Here is a 17,595-nt window from a genome sequence, read left to right on the forward strand (position 1 = left end):
TGAATGAGCACACTCTACATACGTTTATTTGTGAAAAGTATTAAACTGAGTTGTCTCAGGCATAGCACCGAATTTGTTGTTTTAGCATTTAATTCAATCCAGTCACTGATGCAATGCCTACGGTTCCTGACGTTGCTAGGTAATTCCTGCATTGGAATTGCCATGTAACTATAGGTTCAAATGTATTGTCATACAGTACAAAACTCAAACAATGCCATGGGTTTTTAATACTTGCTGTAATAGATTAGGTTCAAATGTATTGTCATACAGTACAAAACTCAAACAATGCCATGGGTTTTTTATACAAGTGTAGTGTCAAAAACTAAAGGTACAGTGCAAATGTAACAGTAAAGTGCAATAGTAATATACAGGTGATTAAACTGGGTATAAAATATATAAATAAGTACTACTGAATAATAGTGTTAATCAGATGTATGCACAGAGTTGTAGTATTAATATGTACAGTGGTACAGGTACAAATACACTAGTAATAAGTCATTAGTATCTATGTAAAAATGATTAATGCAGGTACAGATGTATATGTGTGTGTATAAATATATATTGTAGGTCAAAGCAGTGACAAACGAGACAAATGTGCACAAAATCATTGTCTTGCACAATGCAGTTTCATGTCGGCTATTGCTTGGCTTAATATCAAGTGCAATAAGTAACGTTTTATCTTTTTGTGCCTATGGAGTTTTGCTAAGAGAATAGTTGGGTAATTATATGGCTTTGCGCGCAAATAGTTTCCTGTGCGCGGGAAATGTGGGACAAAGCGTCTCAACCAATCGTATACAAGAAGCCAAGCAGCTGTATTTGCACAATTTGACCTATAAAATGGCAGCAGTGCGCTTCTGTTTCCACATTCGTTGCTGTATAGTTCCGATTGACCATCATGCCTGAACCAGCCAAGCCAGCGCCAGCCAAGCCAGCGCCCAAGAAGGGCTCCAAGAAAGCCGTCACCAAGACAACCGCCAAGGGAGGCAAGAAGCGCAGAAAGTCCAGGAAGGAGAGTTATGCCATTTATATTTACAAAGTCCTGAAGCAGGTTCATCCCGACACCGGCGTTTCCTCCAAAGCCATGGGGATCATGAACTCCTTTGTTAACGACATCTTTGAACGCATCGCTGGAGAAGCCTCTAAACTGGCTCTCTACAACAAGCGTAGGACCATCACTTCCAGGGAGATCCAGACCGCCGTCCGCCTGCTGCTCCCCGGTGAGCTCGCCAAGCACGCAGTGTCCGAGGGAACCAAGGCTGTGACAAAGTACACCAGCTCCAAGTAAACCCCTGTTGAACCCTTCATATCGAAACCTAAAGGCTCTTTTAAGAGCCACACACTCTGTCATGAGAGAGCTGTTCCTATTCTATCCTTTCTACAAGATATTAGTTAATTTTCTCCAGGTTTTAAATTGCCATGTCAATAATTTACCTCACATTACCACTGCCACAGTTCTGCCCTTTCAATATAAAGTTCTACATTTTATTGTAACTTTAGCATTACATGTTCCTGATGACATCACTGGTGGCCATATTCAAACGCATCTACTCAATAACTGTCAAACTAGAGTAATGTCTGAGAAACTGTTTAGGGTTTTTGGAAGTGAGATAATGTACTTAAAGTTACTTCCTTGTTTCTACAAAAACTACAGCTAGTTTCAATATCAATCTACTATCTAGAAAAGCAGGTTTTAACAGGAAGCATCACTGCATTATTTTGAATTACTGATTTAGTCCATAACTCTATTGCTGTATTGTAGTTCTGTTAGAATTCCATAGCTGTAGTTTGGGGCAATAACAATGGAGTATATATTATATTAGATTCATATGATTGGATTATTAGATTATATATTGTAATTTGTAACTATTTATTGTAGGGCAAATATAACCGAGGGCTACATACCCTCATCTTGCACCTTGTTGCCCATATGTGCATGTCCAGAGTTAATTATATAGCTGTACCATGTACCATGCCTTCTACTGTACCTCCCCTCCCCCATGCTGCCTGCATTTTCCCAAGGGGATTAATAAAGGTATATCTTATTTTATCAGAAAGTGGGCTAACTTCTAGTCAGTTAAATTAAGTATACATATAACTATGATAGCACGTGCAATAATGCTGCATATATATATATATGTACTATATCCCTTATACTCTTAATAGTTATACCACTGGCCAGTATGACTTAATACCGGTGTCTTTATACCTGTAACACTGTACATACATCTGATCAGCATTATTACTCAGTGGTACTCATTTATATACAGTTAAATCACATGTACATTCCTATTGCACTTTACTGTTTACTCTGGTTAGACGACAATTAATTAACTATTTAATCTTATCTGATGTAAAGTAGTAAAGTTAAAACACTCATTTGGCTGTGGGGGGCCAGGGCAACACTCAAATCGGATCTAAGGAGTCAAACAAGGTAATTATTGTAGAAGCTAAACTTTTCTCCACATAATTATTCTTTATGGGACAATGACAAATTCAGAATAATACTATTCAGCAGGAGGTGATTTGACTGTCAAATATCATTAGTTAAGTCATGCTCCCAGGTAGAAAGTAAAACAGAAATGGCAGTACATTTAACTAGTCATTATAGGCATGGTTAGATTTGCTCAATAGCTCAAATTCCTGGTGAGTGAGCCCCAACACGTTAGTGTAGGAGTAGACATTGCAGCATAGGATGCAGCCAAGAGTTATTGCCTTCTCTGTAAGAGGTGGGTGGCTCTGAAAAGAGCCTTTGTGTGGTTTGTCGAAGAGGCTAAATAATTTACTTCTTGGCAGCCTTCTCAGTCTTCTTGGGCAGAAGGACAGCCTGGATGTTGGGCAGTCACCACCCTTAATGTTTTTTTCAGTTCAAATTAATCATCACTTGACTGCTATGACATGCCATTTATAATTTTATATATTTTTTTACTAGCACCTAGGGTTGCATTTTTAAATTGCGTTGTAACAACTGTAACAATGACAATAAAGATCTATTATATTATTCTTATTCTATACTGTACCACATTCTAAGATACTTTACTTCACAATGAGTTGAGCCCTAACAATAGAGGCCTGTATATCTGACCTATAGGCTAAACACAAACTGTAATGTCTGTGTTGTTCTGTTTCTTCCAGTATGGCTGCCTGTAAATGTTGGTAACCACTTTCAAAAGAAAATGCCTAATTTGTGTGCAGTGGTAGTCGGTAAAACACTTCTGAAAAGCATGATATTACTGTTCCGTTGTGACTTCTTTATAACATTCAGTAATAAGACACAACACTATGTGTTGATATGATAATCTATACATATCATTTATACATATTACTACACAAACATTCCGTGCAAGGCCTCTTTTGTGGAAATGCAGAACATGTTGATATTGTGCGTTTATGTTTGGTGATATGATGATTCTGTGAGGTTTGGTCCGCTCCCCACCCACTCGCTCCGTTCCTTTAAGGTATTTTGTTAATTAATTGCATTCCCCGCCACACGCTTCTTTCCTGTAATATGGCGTGTTGATTGGTGCTCTTCCCACCACACGCTTCTGGAGCAATGATCAATTTCATCCCGCAGTTGTCACAGCTTGTCATCAGCGCCCTGTGGCTTTATATACCCTGATTCCCCTAGTATCGATGTTGGATCGTTTTGAATATTCCCTGCATCTGCCTGTCTTTCCCGTCGCTGTTCCCTGTCTGTTGCTCCCCAGGACTTTCGTGAAGTATCCCTGTGGAGAACCTGATTCCCCGTACGAAGCTGCGCCTCGTTTATCTGCCCGCTTTACGCGTTGTGCTCTGGTGAGTTTTTGGAAACAGTTCTTTTTGGATCACCCGTTTTTTGTGTGTTTGTGAAACACAGAAGAGATCCCGTTTTTGTCATACTGTTCTCACCTAATTTTTGTTGTTGGATTTACACTTTGGATTACCGTATTGTTTTTTCTCTGGACTCTGCTAACTGTGTGTATCACACCGAAGATCAAGTCACTTGGATATTTATTTGGATCAGTCACCTCTCTGTTTCTGTTGTGCGCTGGGCTAACTGGGATTTCTCTCTCTCCCTCCGTTTCCACCTGGAGTGTATGCTGGGAGGATCTGCAGAGCGGCTCAGATGTCACAAGCTAATTCCTCATCACCACCTACTGGGAGAATCTGCAGAGCCGCAACATTCTTCACATGCCAGATTCCCCGTTTGTTCTGTTGCTCAACCTAATTATATCTTGTGACTCTGAGAATAAATACGCTTTGGCTAACTCTGAAAACAACTCTCTCTGTGCCGTTGCGCTTGGGGTCGGTTACAAACCCTAACAGATTCATTATGAATCTACTATGTCTATTTAAACGATTGAAATATAATTAAAATAGACCAATGCAGTTATTATTTATTGTGCTAAGTGTTCAGTGTAGCAGACTTAAATCAGAAAACACAGGCTGCGCTTGAGTGCACAGACTGGAGCGTGTTCCGTGACACAGATAACATTAATGACTACACAGAGACAGTGCTGGACTTTGTTCGTACTTTGGTGGAAGAAACAATCCCCACTACCACAATTAAAGTTTACCCAAATCAAAAACCCTGGGTAGACAAATCCGTCCGTGAAGCTCTGAAAGCGCGCACCACAGCATACAACGACGGCCTGGTGGCAGGCAACATGAATGACCACAAGGTGGCGCGATACAACGTAAGGAGGACAGTAATAGAGGCAAAACGGCACTACAGGGATAAAATTGAACTCCAGTTTGAACAGGCTGACTCCAGAGCTATGTGGCAGGGCCTCAAAACGATGACAGACTACAAAGGCACCTCCCTCAAACTGAACAGTGACATCTCCTTAGCAAATGACCTCAACACCTTCTATGCGAGGTTTGAGGGTGGTAATAACAACACCAGCCCACAAGCCACGGCAATGGGGGCGGGGGGGTCTGCTGATGGAGGCTCAGTGTTCAGGGTAACAGAGCATGAGGTGAGGCGGACCTTTAAAAAAGTGAATATCAGGAAAGCAGCAGGACCGGACGGCATCCCCGGCCGCGTCCTAAAAGTCTGTGCCGACCAACTGGCCCCGGTATTCACTGACATATTTAACCTGTCCTTAGAACAGGCTGTCATCCCCACCTGCCTGAAGAAGTCCACTATTATCCCTGTACCCAAAAAATCCAAGCCTGCTTGCCTCAACGACTACCGCCCTGTAGCTCTCACCTCCATAGCCATGAAGTGCTTTGAGAAGCTAGTAAAGGGCTACATCTGCTCCTCCCTCCCCATCAACCTGGACCCCCTGCAATTTGCATACCGCCCCAACAGGTCCACGGAGGACGCCATAGCCCATGTGCTGCACACAGCAGCATCACACCTGGACAAGAGGAAGGGGAACTATGTGAGAATGCTATTCATCGACTACAGCTCGGCATTCAATACCATAGTCCCCTCCAAACTCATAGCCAAGCTCAGGGACCTGGGCTTGAACTATGACCTCTGCCAGTGGGTCTTGGACTTCCTGACGGGCAGACCCCAGGTGGTGAGAGCAGGCAACTGCACCTCCTCATCCATCACCCTCAACATAGGGGCCCCCCAGGGCTGTGTTTTGAGTCCCCTCCTCTACTCCCTGTACACACACGACTGTGTGGCTCAGCGGAGTAACAACACAATCATCAAATTTGCTGACGACACAGTAGTGGTGGGCCTGATCTCTGCAAACGACGAGAGGGCCTACCTGGAAGAGGTCAAGGTCCTGGCGGGATGGTGCCAGGAAAAAAAGCCTCTCCCTGAACGTCAGCAAAACAAAGGAGATGATTGTGGACTTCAGGAGGTCGGGGGTCAAGGACTACAGCCCCCTCAACATCGACGGGGCACCGGTTGAGAGAGTGAACAGCTTTAAGTACCTCGGAGCCCACATATCCGAGGACTTAACATGGACCACACACATTGACAGTGTTGTGAAGAAGGCACGACAACGCCTCTACTTCCTCAGGCGCCTAAGGAAGTTCCAAGTCAGTCAGAAGATCCTTAAGAACTTCTACTCATGTACAATAGAGCATCCTGACTGGCAACATCACCTCCTGGTTTGGGAATAGCACTGCACAAGACTACAAAGAGTGACATGTTCAGCCGAACGCACAATTGGAGGGGGGCTCCCCACCCTCCAGAACATTTACAACAAGCGGTGCAGGGGTAAGGCTAAGAGAATCATTAAGGACTCCAGCCACCCGAACAACTGCCTCTTTGAACTGCTGCGGTCAGGCAAGCGATACCGGAGTCTCAAGGCGAGCACAGAAAGACTCAGAAGAAGCTTCTATCCCCAGGCCATCAGGCTGCTCAACGAACAATAAACACTACACAACAACCATCAAATGCACATAGCACACACATCCACATGCACACACCCACTTTAAACAAACACACTGCAGCACCCACTCTCCACACTTTATATGTATTGATAAAGGATTTGCACTACAACTCGTACACCTTAATGTAAATTGTACCTAAATTGTACCTCATCCCATTTCTGCTTTGCACTATATAGTATTGTATATTAGTACACTGCATAGTATATTGTATATTATATGGTAACTCAGTTACGTCTATTCTGCATCGAACATTGTACATATGTCTATACTGAACACTGTGACCTCATTTTTTATTTCTAATTTACATGCTATACTATGTTATTTCATACTTATCTTGTCTAGCACAGTCTCTGGAGCGTAACAGTAAGAAGCATTTTGTATAAAAGTATTCTGTACTTCTGTATGACAACTATTAAAGAAACTTGAAACTTGAGATCAGCAATGCCCAAAAAGCATGTATTGTCAACAAGCATGCAGCAGTCTAAAGTACACAACAAACTACCCCCCCCCCCCCCCCCCCAAAAGGGAAATGTGGCTAAGTTTCTTGTGTGAGAGTTATGAAATGTTTTGCAACATTAATTAAATGTTAGCTGTAATTAATATAGGCCACGTGAAACCTTCCACTGATCTAAGGTGGTGATCATCCCTCATACGAAGTCGAGGTGACCCACGCTACAGGCCACCAGCAACAGTGTGTTTACCAACACCGGAAAAGCATCCATTTAAAACAAAACGCGTCACCCCAGATTACTAATCTTGCTCCCAGTCTCTAGTCAGGTAGCTCGGCTCGCTGCAAAACGAGATTATGTCGGATTATAATGCAATCTAAAGAATTGTGAGACATAAATAACAGAGAAGGTATAGCTGCGCACCATGGTGAAGGCGCAAATTGGTGGTTTGAAGCGTCCACAAACACACCAGGGGTCTCCAAATGGTTTAATTCTGATGGCACATATTTCTGCCTTTCTGACCCATTTGGCGTTAAATTCCTCCAATATTCATAGTTGTGTATTTTAGCTCTTTTTTGGCGAGGTGAAAACACAAGCGGCAGATCATTTTGGCAGCACAGAGGAGGACAGGGTGGGTTGAGTCTACATGGCTCTCATGTAGTGTTTAAGACCAGCCCTCTGACTGAGCTTCAATATCATAATTCTACTTGTGTGTTGAATCTGAGACAGAACGAGAGAAGATGGCAGAAGTCGCTCCAGCTCCAGCTCCCGCCGCTCCGGCTAAGGCCGCTAAGAAGAAGGCAGCTCCCAGACCCAAGAAGGCAGGTCCCAGCGCCAGTGACCTCGTCGTCGAGGCAGTGTCTGCTTCTAAAGAGAGGAGCGGTGTGTCTCTGGCTGCCGTAAAGAAGGCTCTGGCTGCCGGTGGCTATGACGTGGACAAGAACAAGGCCCGCGTTAAGACCGCTGTCAAGAGTCTGGTGACAAAGGGAACCCTGGTCCAGGTCAAGGGTACCGGAGCCTCCGGCTCTTTCAAGATCAACAAGGCTGAGGTTAAAGCCAAAAAGCCTGCAAAGAAAGCCAAGAAGCCAGCAGCCAAGAAACCTGTCGTGGGCAAAAAGCCAGCGAAGGCAGCAACGAAGAAGCCTGCTGCCGCCAAGAAGTCTCCCAAGAAAGTCAAGAAGGTAGCGGCCAAGAGTCCCAAGAAGGTAGCGGCCAAGAGTCCCAAGAAGGTAGCGGCCAAGAGTCCCAAGAAGGTAGCGGCCAAGAGTCCCAAGAAGGTAGCGGCCAAGAGTCCCAAGAATGTAGCAGCCAAGAGCCCAAAGAAGGTGAAAAAGCCTGTTGCGCCCAAGAAGGCCCCAGCTAAGAAGGCTGCCAAACCAATAGCAGCTAAGAGAGCAGCTCCCAAGAAGAGATAAGCGTTTGAACAGAACGTTGTCTTTAATTCAACAAAAGGCTCTTTTAAGAGCCACCCACCTCTTTCATGAAAAGCAATATTGTACTCTAGTGTGTGTGGAAGTGAAGGGGGCTTATCGAAGTATATAACTTAGCATTACTTTTGGGATAGTTGATTTCCACAAGATACTTCCAGCACGGCAACAAAGCAAATGCAACTTTATATATTATATAAATATGGAGAATATACCACAACAAAATCTATATAAAATATAGATCAGATATAGGTTCTTAATTGGAGAATGTTGATTGTTATTAAGACCGGTTTGATTAGTGGCTCCTACTAACGCAGATACTTTACCGCAACGAGTTGAGCCCTTTATTGTGGAAATACATAAATTGCTATCATTATGATGCATTTATGTTTGTGCGTAAATGACCGCTATGACACTATTGGAATGACTACGGGTGATGGCCCATTAGTGGACACAGCACATTAATGTAATTTCATGTATTCAGACCGGTTTTGATCATTTGTTGGCACATAATTATGTTCCCCACTACCTCACATTAAATATCTACAAAAGCAACCATTATATTCTACAGAACAAGTGGAACATTGACTCTCACAAAAGGCTCTTATGGACCCCCACGATTTATATGAAACAGGCACGGCTACAAAACACGACCCATTTGGCCATGCGTAACAACGCAGAGCTCAACAAAGGCCCAACAATTTTGGAAATAAACAAATTGCTGTCATTATGGTCAATTTATGTTTGTGCATGCTGTAATCTGTATATAGAGCCCAAAGGCTCTTTTAAGAGCTACCACCGTAATCATGAAAAGTACATTCCATTAACTCAGTAATTCAACATGCCAGTTATACTAAAATCATCACTTTAATTCTGATATTTAGATCATCTTGTTGGCTACAGTAGGGCTAAAGCAGAACAGACTGCAAATTGCATAATAAGATATTCCTTTATTGATCCCCTTGGGGACATTCGTTATAGCAGGAGGGGAGGTACAGGTAGTATAATACATACACGTCACAGAATTACATTACAGTGGAGAAGTAAAAATTGTATAAAAAGGCAGTGTAAACAATATACAATATAATTAACTCTGGACATGCGCATAATGGGCAACAAGGTTGTCCTATCCTAGTAGGTTCGTCCGAAACATGGGGCCTCATTCTGAGAAGCATCTTAGAAATGTGGGAACATAGGCCCTACATTTTGAGTGAAAAGAAAATCTGGGGCTGTGGGACCATAGGACCGACTGACCCCCATGATGCAACACATTACATTGACCTCGATAGGGAAATTCAAAGTTTTACAGTCGAGTAAAGTAGTTTGAATATGGTCATCCGTATCTTGTGTTAATTACAGCTCAATGAAATAAGGTAGCAGTCCATAAGGCGCGGTATTGCTATATCCCTCATCACAGACCTGGTTTGGACAGGTTCAGGAGGCCAGGGTCGGAGTAGGGAAGCAAATGTTTCCACTTCTGATGATTCCTCTTCATCACGACTTAAAAATACTTTATTGATTAGTCATTTAAAAATAAATTATAGAAAGGAAAAAGGGAGATGGGGAGGGTTGGAGGGTAAGTTCTTGTTTCATTCTTGTTCTTGTATGTCATAAATGTCTGGATGTAACAGTACTGTATATCTGTATGTCATAAATGTTATGATGAATTGAAAATGGGGGACCCTGATGTAAACAAGAAGAAATTCTTTCTCTGGTCTGCATCCCCTTAACAATTGTGTATTGAGCCATACTGTATTGTACCCATTCTGCAATCTGTATCTAAAGTATTCAATCAATCAGAAATACAGATATTTATTATTTTTGGAGCAATGTAGTTCCAGTTGGTTGTGTGCAGGCTGTGGCAGGTTTCCGTGTTAGTATAATACTCTGAAGTGGAGCCAGGCAAGGGAAATACATTATTCAGAGCACAATTTTACAAACTACAGACACAATGAGCTGTAACTCTGTGATAAGAGCCATAAATTGCTCCAAATGTGTCACCTGTTGGGTCAGGTCAGTGCTACCAGCCCTCCTCAATCCCTCATCACAGACCTGGGCCCTCATGCATCAACGTGGACGTAGAACTTGACCTACTTCCACACGTAAGCACGGAATGTAGAACTAGCGTACGCACAGGGAAGTCGGCATTCATCACACGTGCGTACGCAGGCTCTATGCCCTGCCGTGTTGATGAATACCACTTTGTTCTACCGTCAATGCTCGTGCATGATTATCCATATATGGTCATGAAAATGAGGAAACACCCCCCATGGGATGTGAAATAATGGACCGACCCGAGCGGGACTCCGAGAAACTCCACGGAGAATTCACTGCTGTCGAACCAAGAAGACACTATCGCGTATTATGATTTATGGGATAAATAAAAGGCGGACTTGTAAACGGTGATGTCAGATATCAACGGCTCCCTAAGACCATTGCTGCAATTCTGCCTGGACAGCTCAAAATACTAATAAAGACCGTTCGTTGACCACTGTTTGGCGTTGGTTGTGTGTCATTATAACCGTGCTGTAATATGAATGCCTTTATTAGTTGTGTTCGATTGGCTATATGATTTTTAGAGGCATCTATTTTGTTGTCGGCTAATAAAGACCGCACTGGAATATGACTGCCTTTTCCCGTGTTGTTTGATTAATACCCACGGATTAAAGTTCTCCTCAATTCTATTCCAAATCGCGATGGATCTCCCGTCAATTTTCTACCTGCTGCATATGATTTCTAGAGGCATACTACAATCTATTTTGATGTCAGTATTGGGTAGCCTATATAAACAATATAATACGAGAGCATATACAAGAACAATGAATCTCACTGCATGTATGATGTATCCTGCCTTTCAATACATGAACTTGAATTCCATCATGTTTGTGTGCGGGACTCAAGGCTGCTGTCACAATGGGTGGTACCGCCGTACAGTAATAATAACAGTCCACACAATATCACAATCCATGCCATAGCCTATGTTCCATTAGGACATGATCTGTGACGACAAATGTTCTAGAATGTTTGATTAAGATATCATACTCTGACAGCATGCCTATGAGCAACAAAAACGCGAACTTGAATCCCATCATATAGTCTGTCCACTATCTGCATGGTGTCATTGCACTGCGTTTTCTATTCTTTCTTGTACAGTAAAAAGGGGGAAGAACACTATATTCATGACTTATTCTGCTTACAGCTTCGAAATTCCACTTGTTTCGTTTAACGTAAAGCCTTTTAAATATAATCAAAACGTTCCCGTGTTTCGGCGGTCTGTGCGCAAAATAATAACGAGTTGAGCTTTATGATTTATGATGAATTGAAAATGGGGGACCCTGATGTAAACAGGACGAAAGTTGATCTGCATCCCCAATTAACAATTGTATGTACTGAGCTGTACTGTACTGTACCCATTCTGCAATCTGTTAATAAACTTTTCAATCAATCAATCAATCAAGCTACGCGGAGCGCAGTCAGTCAGTAGCCTACACCCCGTATATTCCGATAACGCTATATAAACCATGCTGCATTCATTCTGAGAGAAAGATCTATTATTCCAAATGCTATTTATAGGGTTTTGACCATAATTACACTACTGTTGCTATCTTACAATGAACTATAATGAACTACGGTTCATACAGAACATCCAGTGTTATTATGCACAGAAGCTCATTTCCTTGTTGTAATAATATATTCTACCACTGGGCGCTAGGTACGCCAGGTCTGACCTGTGCGTAGATGTACGCACGAAGTCAAGTTCAAGTTCAAATTGATGAATCCCACTCTTTGCTTAGAAATGATCGTACGCACGGGTTACGCACAGATCTGTGCGTAGAACACGTTGATGCATGAGGGCCCTGGTTTGGACAGGTTCAGGAGGCCAGGGTCGGAGTAGGGAAGCAAATGTTTCCACTTCTGATGATTCCTCTTCATCACGACTTAAAACTACTTTATTGATTAGTCATTTAAAAATTAATTATAGAAAGGAAAAAGGGAGATGGGGAGGGTTGAATACGTTCTTGTTTCATTCTGGTTCTTGTATGTCATAAATGTCTGGATGTAACATTACTGTATATCTGTATGTCGTGTAGGTCAGTGGTTCCCAAAGTCGGGGTCGCGACCCAAAGGTGGGCCGCGAGCAGCCACGGGTGGGCCGCGAGATGATTTAAAAAAAATAAAAAAAATAAAAAAAATAAAAAATAAATATTTTTAATTATTTTTTTTTTGTCAGGCCACTGAACTTAGAAGCATGCCAGGACAGTGTTTCTAGTTGTATTCTAAAATTCTATTCTATTGTATTCTAAAATGTGACTATGGTTTTATATTAACTTAATAAATAAACAAAAACGAAAAATCTACTTATTTCAACGAACATTTCAAACTAAATAACAGATTATGCACATAAAACGCTGAAAACAACCGAAGCAACAATAGTATTTTAATGAGGCTATGATTATTATCATTATTATTTTGCAACAAGTTAGCCCTCTCATAAATAGCACAATAAATTAATAACTAAATTGAACTAACTTAATAGGATTGAAGTGATATTTGGCTTAAAAAATCGGTCGCCTGGCAAAAAAAAAAAAAAAAAGCCTGACGATGTGCATTGGGCCGCGGCTCTCTGACGCCTTATTTTCTGGGCCCTGGCCTGAAAAGTTTGGGAACCCCTAGTGTAGGTCATAAATGTTATGATGAATTGAAAATGGTGGACCCTGATTTAAACAAGAAGAAAGTCTTTGTCTGGTCTGCATCCCCTTAACAATTGTGTGTATTGAGCCATACTGTACTGTACCCATTCTGCAATCTGTTAATACAATTTTCAATCAATCAATTAATCAATGTTGTGTATGTTGGGGCCAAGAAGACAAACTTGCAGAGGAACCCTATTGACCAAACCTCAAACCCTCCCCCCACACTCTTCTGTCTCGGTGCTCGTTGGCCTCAACAACGTCCTCAGAGAGGTTTGAAATACGCATGGGTTTGGCCAACTGAGACATTCGATCATCATCTATTCGTGAAAATGTCTGGTCGCGGAAAGGGAGGAAAGGGACTGGGAAAAGGAGGCGCTAAGCGTCACCGCAAAGTGCTCCGTGATAACATCCAGGGAATCACCAAACCCGCCATCCGCCGTCTGGCTCGTCGTGGTGGAGTGAAGCGTATCTCCGGTCTGATCTACGAGGAGACCCGCGGTGTGTTGAAGGTCTTCCTGGAGAACGTGATCCGTGATGCTGTCACCTACACCGAGCACGCCAAGAGGAAGACTGTGACCGCCATGGATGTGGTCTATGCTCTGAAGAGACAGGGACGCACTCTGTACGGCTTCGGCGGCTAAACTGCTCACTGCGTTGTATCCAAAACCCAAAGGCTCTTTTAAGAGCCACCCACATCATCCATAGAACGAGCAGATTCTGTTTCCTCATACGTGCCTGGGCCTTTAGATTATTTTGTACTTTATTTAATCAATATAGTGTGAGATGCAAGTGAGGCACGTATAAAGATAAAAAACAATATATATATATATACACTATACTAAAACCACCCTCTAGGAAAGATTACCAATTTGGAAGGGGTGAGATTATAAAAATATCCAGTAGGAGTTAGATCATTTGATGCATCATTATTTTAGATGCGCAAATGGTTTTAATGTTGTGTATAACACCTTATTAACACAGGGCATCATTGTAGACCCGTATGATTATTATGCTGATGCTTTGTATGTATTTCTTTCGTGTATTTGGTTATTAGAATGACCCCCCCCCCCCTTCGTGAAAATAGGACGAGGGCTGATGGCGGAGTGGACTGTGCGCGGGGAAAGTCTCCAGCGCCTCTTTGTGTAGGAAGTCACTGCTATCAGTGGCGGCTCGCCACTAGGGGCGCTCGGGTGCCGCCCCCCCTCAGGAACTACCCTGGTTATATGAGAGAACAAGAAAAATAAGTTTTTAGTTTTTTGTTTTATAGCCCTATAAATAATATAACCATGTTTAAAATGAATAATATTTACTCATTTTAAGTATGTTTGTATTTCCAATGCACAATATAACGTTATTATCGCAATTAAAAAACACTCGTTTTCCAGAGCAGGAAGTGACATCACGTTTTTTTTTTTTTTTTTTTTCGTATTTCTCGGCCCGGGCGCGTCACAGTTTGATCGCTGTATCCGTCACAGCCAATCAGTGCATAACGCGTTGTGCGTTGAAATATGACTATTATGTTGGAATCCGGGCGCGATTTGAAGCGGTCTAGCCAGTAGCGTCAAGAATATCTGTAGCCGCATTTCGCGGAGACGCTCTCTGATTGGCCGACGCCAGTATTTTTTTCCGTAGCAGAATTTCACAGAGACGATCTCTGATTGGCCGAATCCAATTTCTAATGTTCCAATTCTAGGTTATTCCTAGGTTGGTCGGTGGAGATAGTTGTGTTGTTGGAGAATGATGCAGGCAGCTGTTTGTCTTAGACGAGCGGGCCGTGACTGCAAGTTCTTTAGACTGTTAAGCTTAGGCACTCTTTCAAAGTTGGTTAAGGTTAGAGTTTGTCTTAGAGCATGGCGATAGAACGCCAGGTAGTTTGCAGTCTGTTCGAGCGGAAATGGACAAAGGAATGTACTTGTGTTGTGCTAACAAGCTAACACTTGGCTAACAAGCTACAGTGGACAGTGGTCTGGAATACACCATCAGTGGATTATACACGTTTATCAAGCTCTTCTGCCCTGGACGTTTCAACTAAACAGTGAGTCTCTCTCTCTCTCTCTCTCTCTCTCTCTCTCTCTCTCTCTCTCTCTCTCTCTCTCTCTCTCTCTCTCTCTCTCTCTCTCTCTCTCTCTCTCTCTCTCTCTGTGGTTAACGTTAACGTTTGTAAATAGTTTTTTTTAGGAGCAGTACTGTTAGGCTACTGCTGGCCATTCATGAAGCGAGACATTGCTGATTGTTTATTTATTTTATAACACAAGACTATGACTACCAACTGCCTAGGCAGCCGTGTATCAATCTTGGATGCAATAATAACGTTACCGCACACTGACTGTGTCGATGGCTCATTGATTTAACTACTGCAGCTCTCTCGGATTGAAAATACGTGGATTATGGCTTGTTCAATATCGTCTATGTTTGAATGAATGAATGAATGAGAACTTTATTAACAGATTGCAGAATGGGTACAATACAGTACGGCTCAATACACACAATTGTTAAGGGGATGCAGACCAGAGAAAGACGTTTGTCTTGTTTACATCAGGGTCCCAGATTTTCGATTCATATCGATAGTTTAATAGCTAGCCTTGGCTCGTTTAACAATATGCAAAATATGTGTACAGCCCTGTACTCATACTGAAGTTATTCTTGGTATATAATAGGTCTGATTGTGTAACAAATCGATTCCACGTCGCGCTGTGTGTGAGAGAGAGAAGGAGAGAGGGAGAGATCTGCCTGTGTTTGGAGACGAGCGAGTTTTGTTTCTAACTTTTCTATTTATATATTGTGTTTCAAGTTGTGAATTAGAGTCTAGACTATACTTTATTTGACTGGTTGTGTGTTGTTGTAGTAACAGCTGAGCGACTCGTTCATAAGAGCCGATTCATTGCCGTGAGCGTGAGTCGAATCGCTCACGTCTTGCCATGAGTCTGTTGCGTGGTACTGTACTGTACATGTTTGCAAAATGTTTGGTATAGCGCCCCTAGTGGCGAAGTACCCACCGGCCGCCACTGACTGCTATAGAACTTAAATAGAAAGGACACTTCTGTTTCATTTTGTCGCTCGTTCGGAGACAGTTTAACCTCAATCTGACAAGCTGTGTCAACATGCAATGTATATCTTTATAATTAAACGCTGTTTGTTGAAAATAAAGTTACATTTATATTTAATGTATTATACACGTGCAATGCATGCTGGGGATTATTGCAAACAGGAACACCTCTGACCGCGTCTATACTTTCCACAAGCAAGTTGTCCTTCCGCGTTGCTCTGATTGGCCACTGACCTATGCTAGCTTTTTGCCCCCACGCCGGTATGAGCGTAATATTGAGCAGCGTAGAAATAATAATGCGAGAGCGAGCCTCGTAGAAATTATAATAATGCACGCTGAAATGGGTATCGCAATGCACGCTGAAATGGGTATCGTAGAACATGACATATTAGCATGACATCTGATTTATTAATACCTACGCGCATCAATATACTACTAACTATCAACTAACTCTAACTATCAACTAACTCGCTACCGCCCGTGCATCAATACACGCCGCGCTACCGCCTGTGCATCAATATACGCTGTGCATCAATATGCATACTGCTACCGCCGCCCTAACTAGCAACTAACTATCAACTAACTCTAACTAACGCCTAACTCGCTACCGCCGTGCATCGCTATACTAACTAAGATGGACGATCACTGCTATTCAGCCAAGCCAAAGCAGAGGTACATTTTAGTACATAGTTATAACAGCTAAGGGTGTTGTTAATGTGTTGATGGAATCACGTTAACACTTTGAGCGCCACGCCTGGTTTTCCTTTTTACCGGCTGAATGCCACCATCGGCGCCAATGTTAACGTTAATATCGCCTAATCTATGTTTTAAATTATGGCTATGTGTCTAATCTGCCCATCGCATTATCAAAGACTATTTTCCAGTCAGTGCTGTCAAGGCAGATTGTTTTTTTATCGCGTCATTTCCGTTTCAGAGCAGTTAGAAAAGCCCCCGTTTTGATATAAAAAACAGCCCATTCTGGAGCATTCTATGAAAATCGTCTTTTAGTGGAATATTCCACAACGTTGATATTCATCTGCCTTTTTATGAATCGTTTTCAAATAAACGCTAGATGATCAATATTATACGTGCACGCAAGCACATTACGGCCGCGCGCGGATAATCGCCTCGTTGATTTCCTCTCTGACTTTTACATCGCTAAAAAAAATAATAATAATAATTCCGAGAAATATCGTGAGTGGCTTTCAACCACCTATAAAAAAACACGAGAAATCTCGTGAGTGGCACGGAAAGAGTTTATAGAGAGATGAAAACAATACAATACGTTATTTCAATTGAACTAAGAGTGATTTGAGCTTGTGACCATAGGCTCCACAGCCAGCTGACAAATGAGTTGAGCTACGCGGGCCGATGTTAAAACTGAGTGACTAATCCATGATTTACACTTGTGCCAATTGCGTGTGTTTGTCCCTAATCTTTAGTATTGGCATTCATAAATCAGATGTCATGCTAATATGTCATGTTCTACGATACCCATTTCAGCGTGCGTTTGTGCGAGGCTCGCTCTCGCATTATTATTATTATTTCTACGAGGCTCGCTCTCGCATTATTAACGCTGCTCATACCGGCGTGGGGGCAAAACTAGCGTAGGCAGGGGCGGTCAGTGGCCTAAGGACAACTTGCTT

General features: G+C 42.3%; 3 protein-coding genes across 3 annotated transcripts; all 3 read left to right on the plus strand.

Moving 5' to 3' along the window:
• Positions 1 to 895: 895 nt before the first annotated feature.
• Positions 896 to 1,285, plus strand: LOC311241116 (histone H2B-like; the record flags this gene model as incomplete). Its single annotated transcript, XM_084329817.1, has 1 exon — positions 896 to 1,285. One exon carries the CDS (start codon positions 896 to 898, stop codon positions 1,283 to 1,285), a length of 390 nt encoding a protein of 129 aa, XP_084185943.1.
• A 6,237-nt stretch (positions 1,286 to 7,522) lies between these two features.
• On the plus strand, positions 7,523 to 8,197 carry LOC311240617 (histone H1-like; the record flags this gene model as incomplete). The annotated part of the gene is made up of 1 exon (XM_084329190.1): positions 7,523 to 8,197. The coding sequence occupies one exon, from the start codon at positions 7,523 to 7,525 to the stop codon at positions 8,195 to 8,197; it is 675 nt and encodes a 224-aa protein (XP_084185316.1).
• A 5,035-nt stretch (positions 8,198 to 13,232) lies between these two features.
• LOC311240618 (histone H4) lies at positions 13,233 to 13,544 on the plus strand (the record flags this gene model as incomplete). The annotated part of the gene is made up of 1 exon (XM_084329191.1): positions 13,233 to 13,544. The coding sequence occupies one exon, from the start codon at positions 13,233 to 13,235 to the stop codon at positions 13,542 to 13,544; it is 312 nt and encodes a 103-aa protein (XP_084185317.1).
• Positions 13,545 to 17,595: the final 4,051 nt, after the last annotated feature.

The sequence above is a fragment of the Notolepis coatsorum genome (genome assembly GCF_963971535.1).
Source record: "Notolepis coatsorum genome assembly, chromosome: 14".
Taxonomy (NCBI): Eukaryota; Metazoa; Chordata; class Actinopteri; order Aulopiformes; family Paralepididae; genus Notolepis; species Notolepis coatsorum.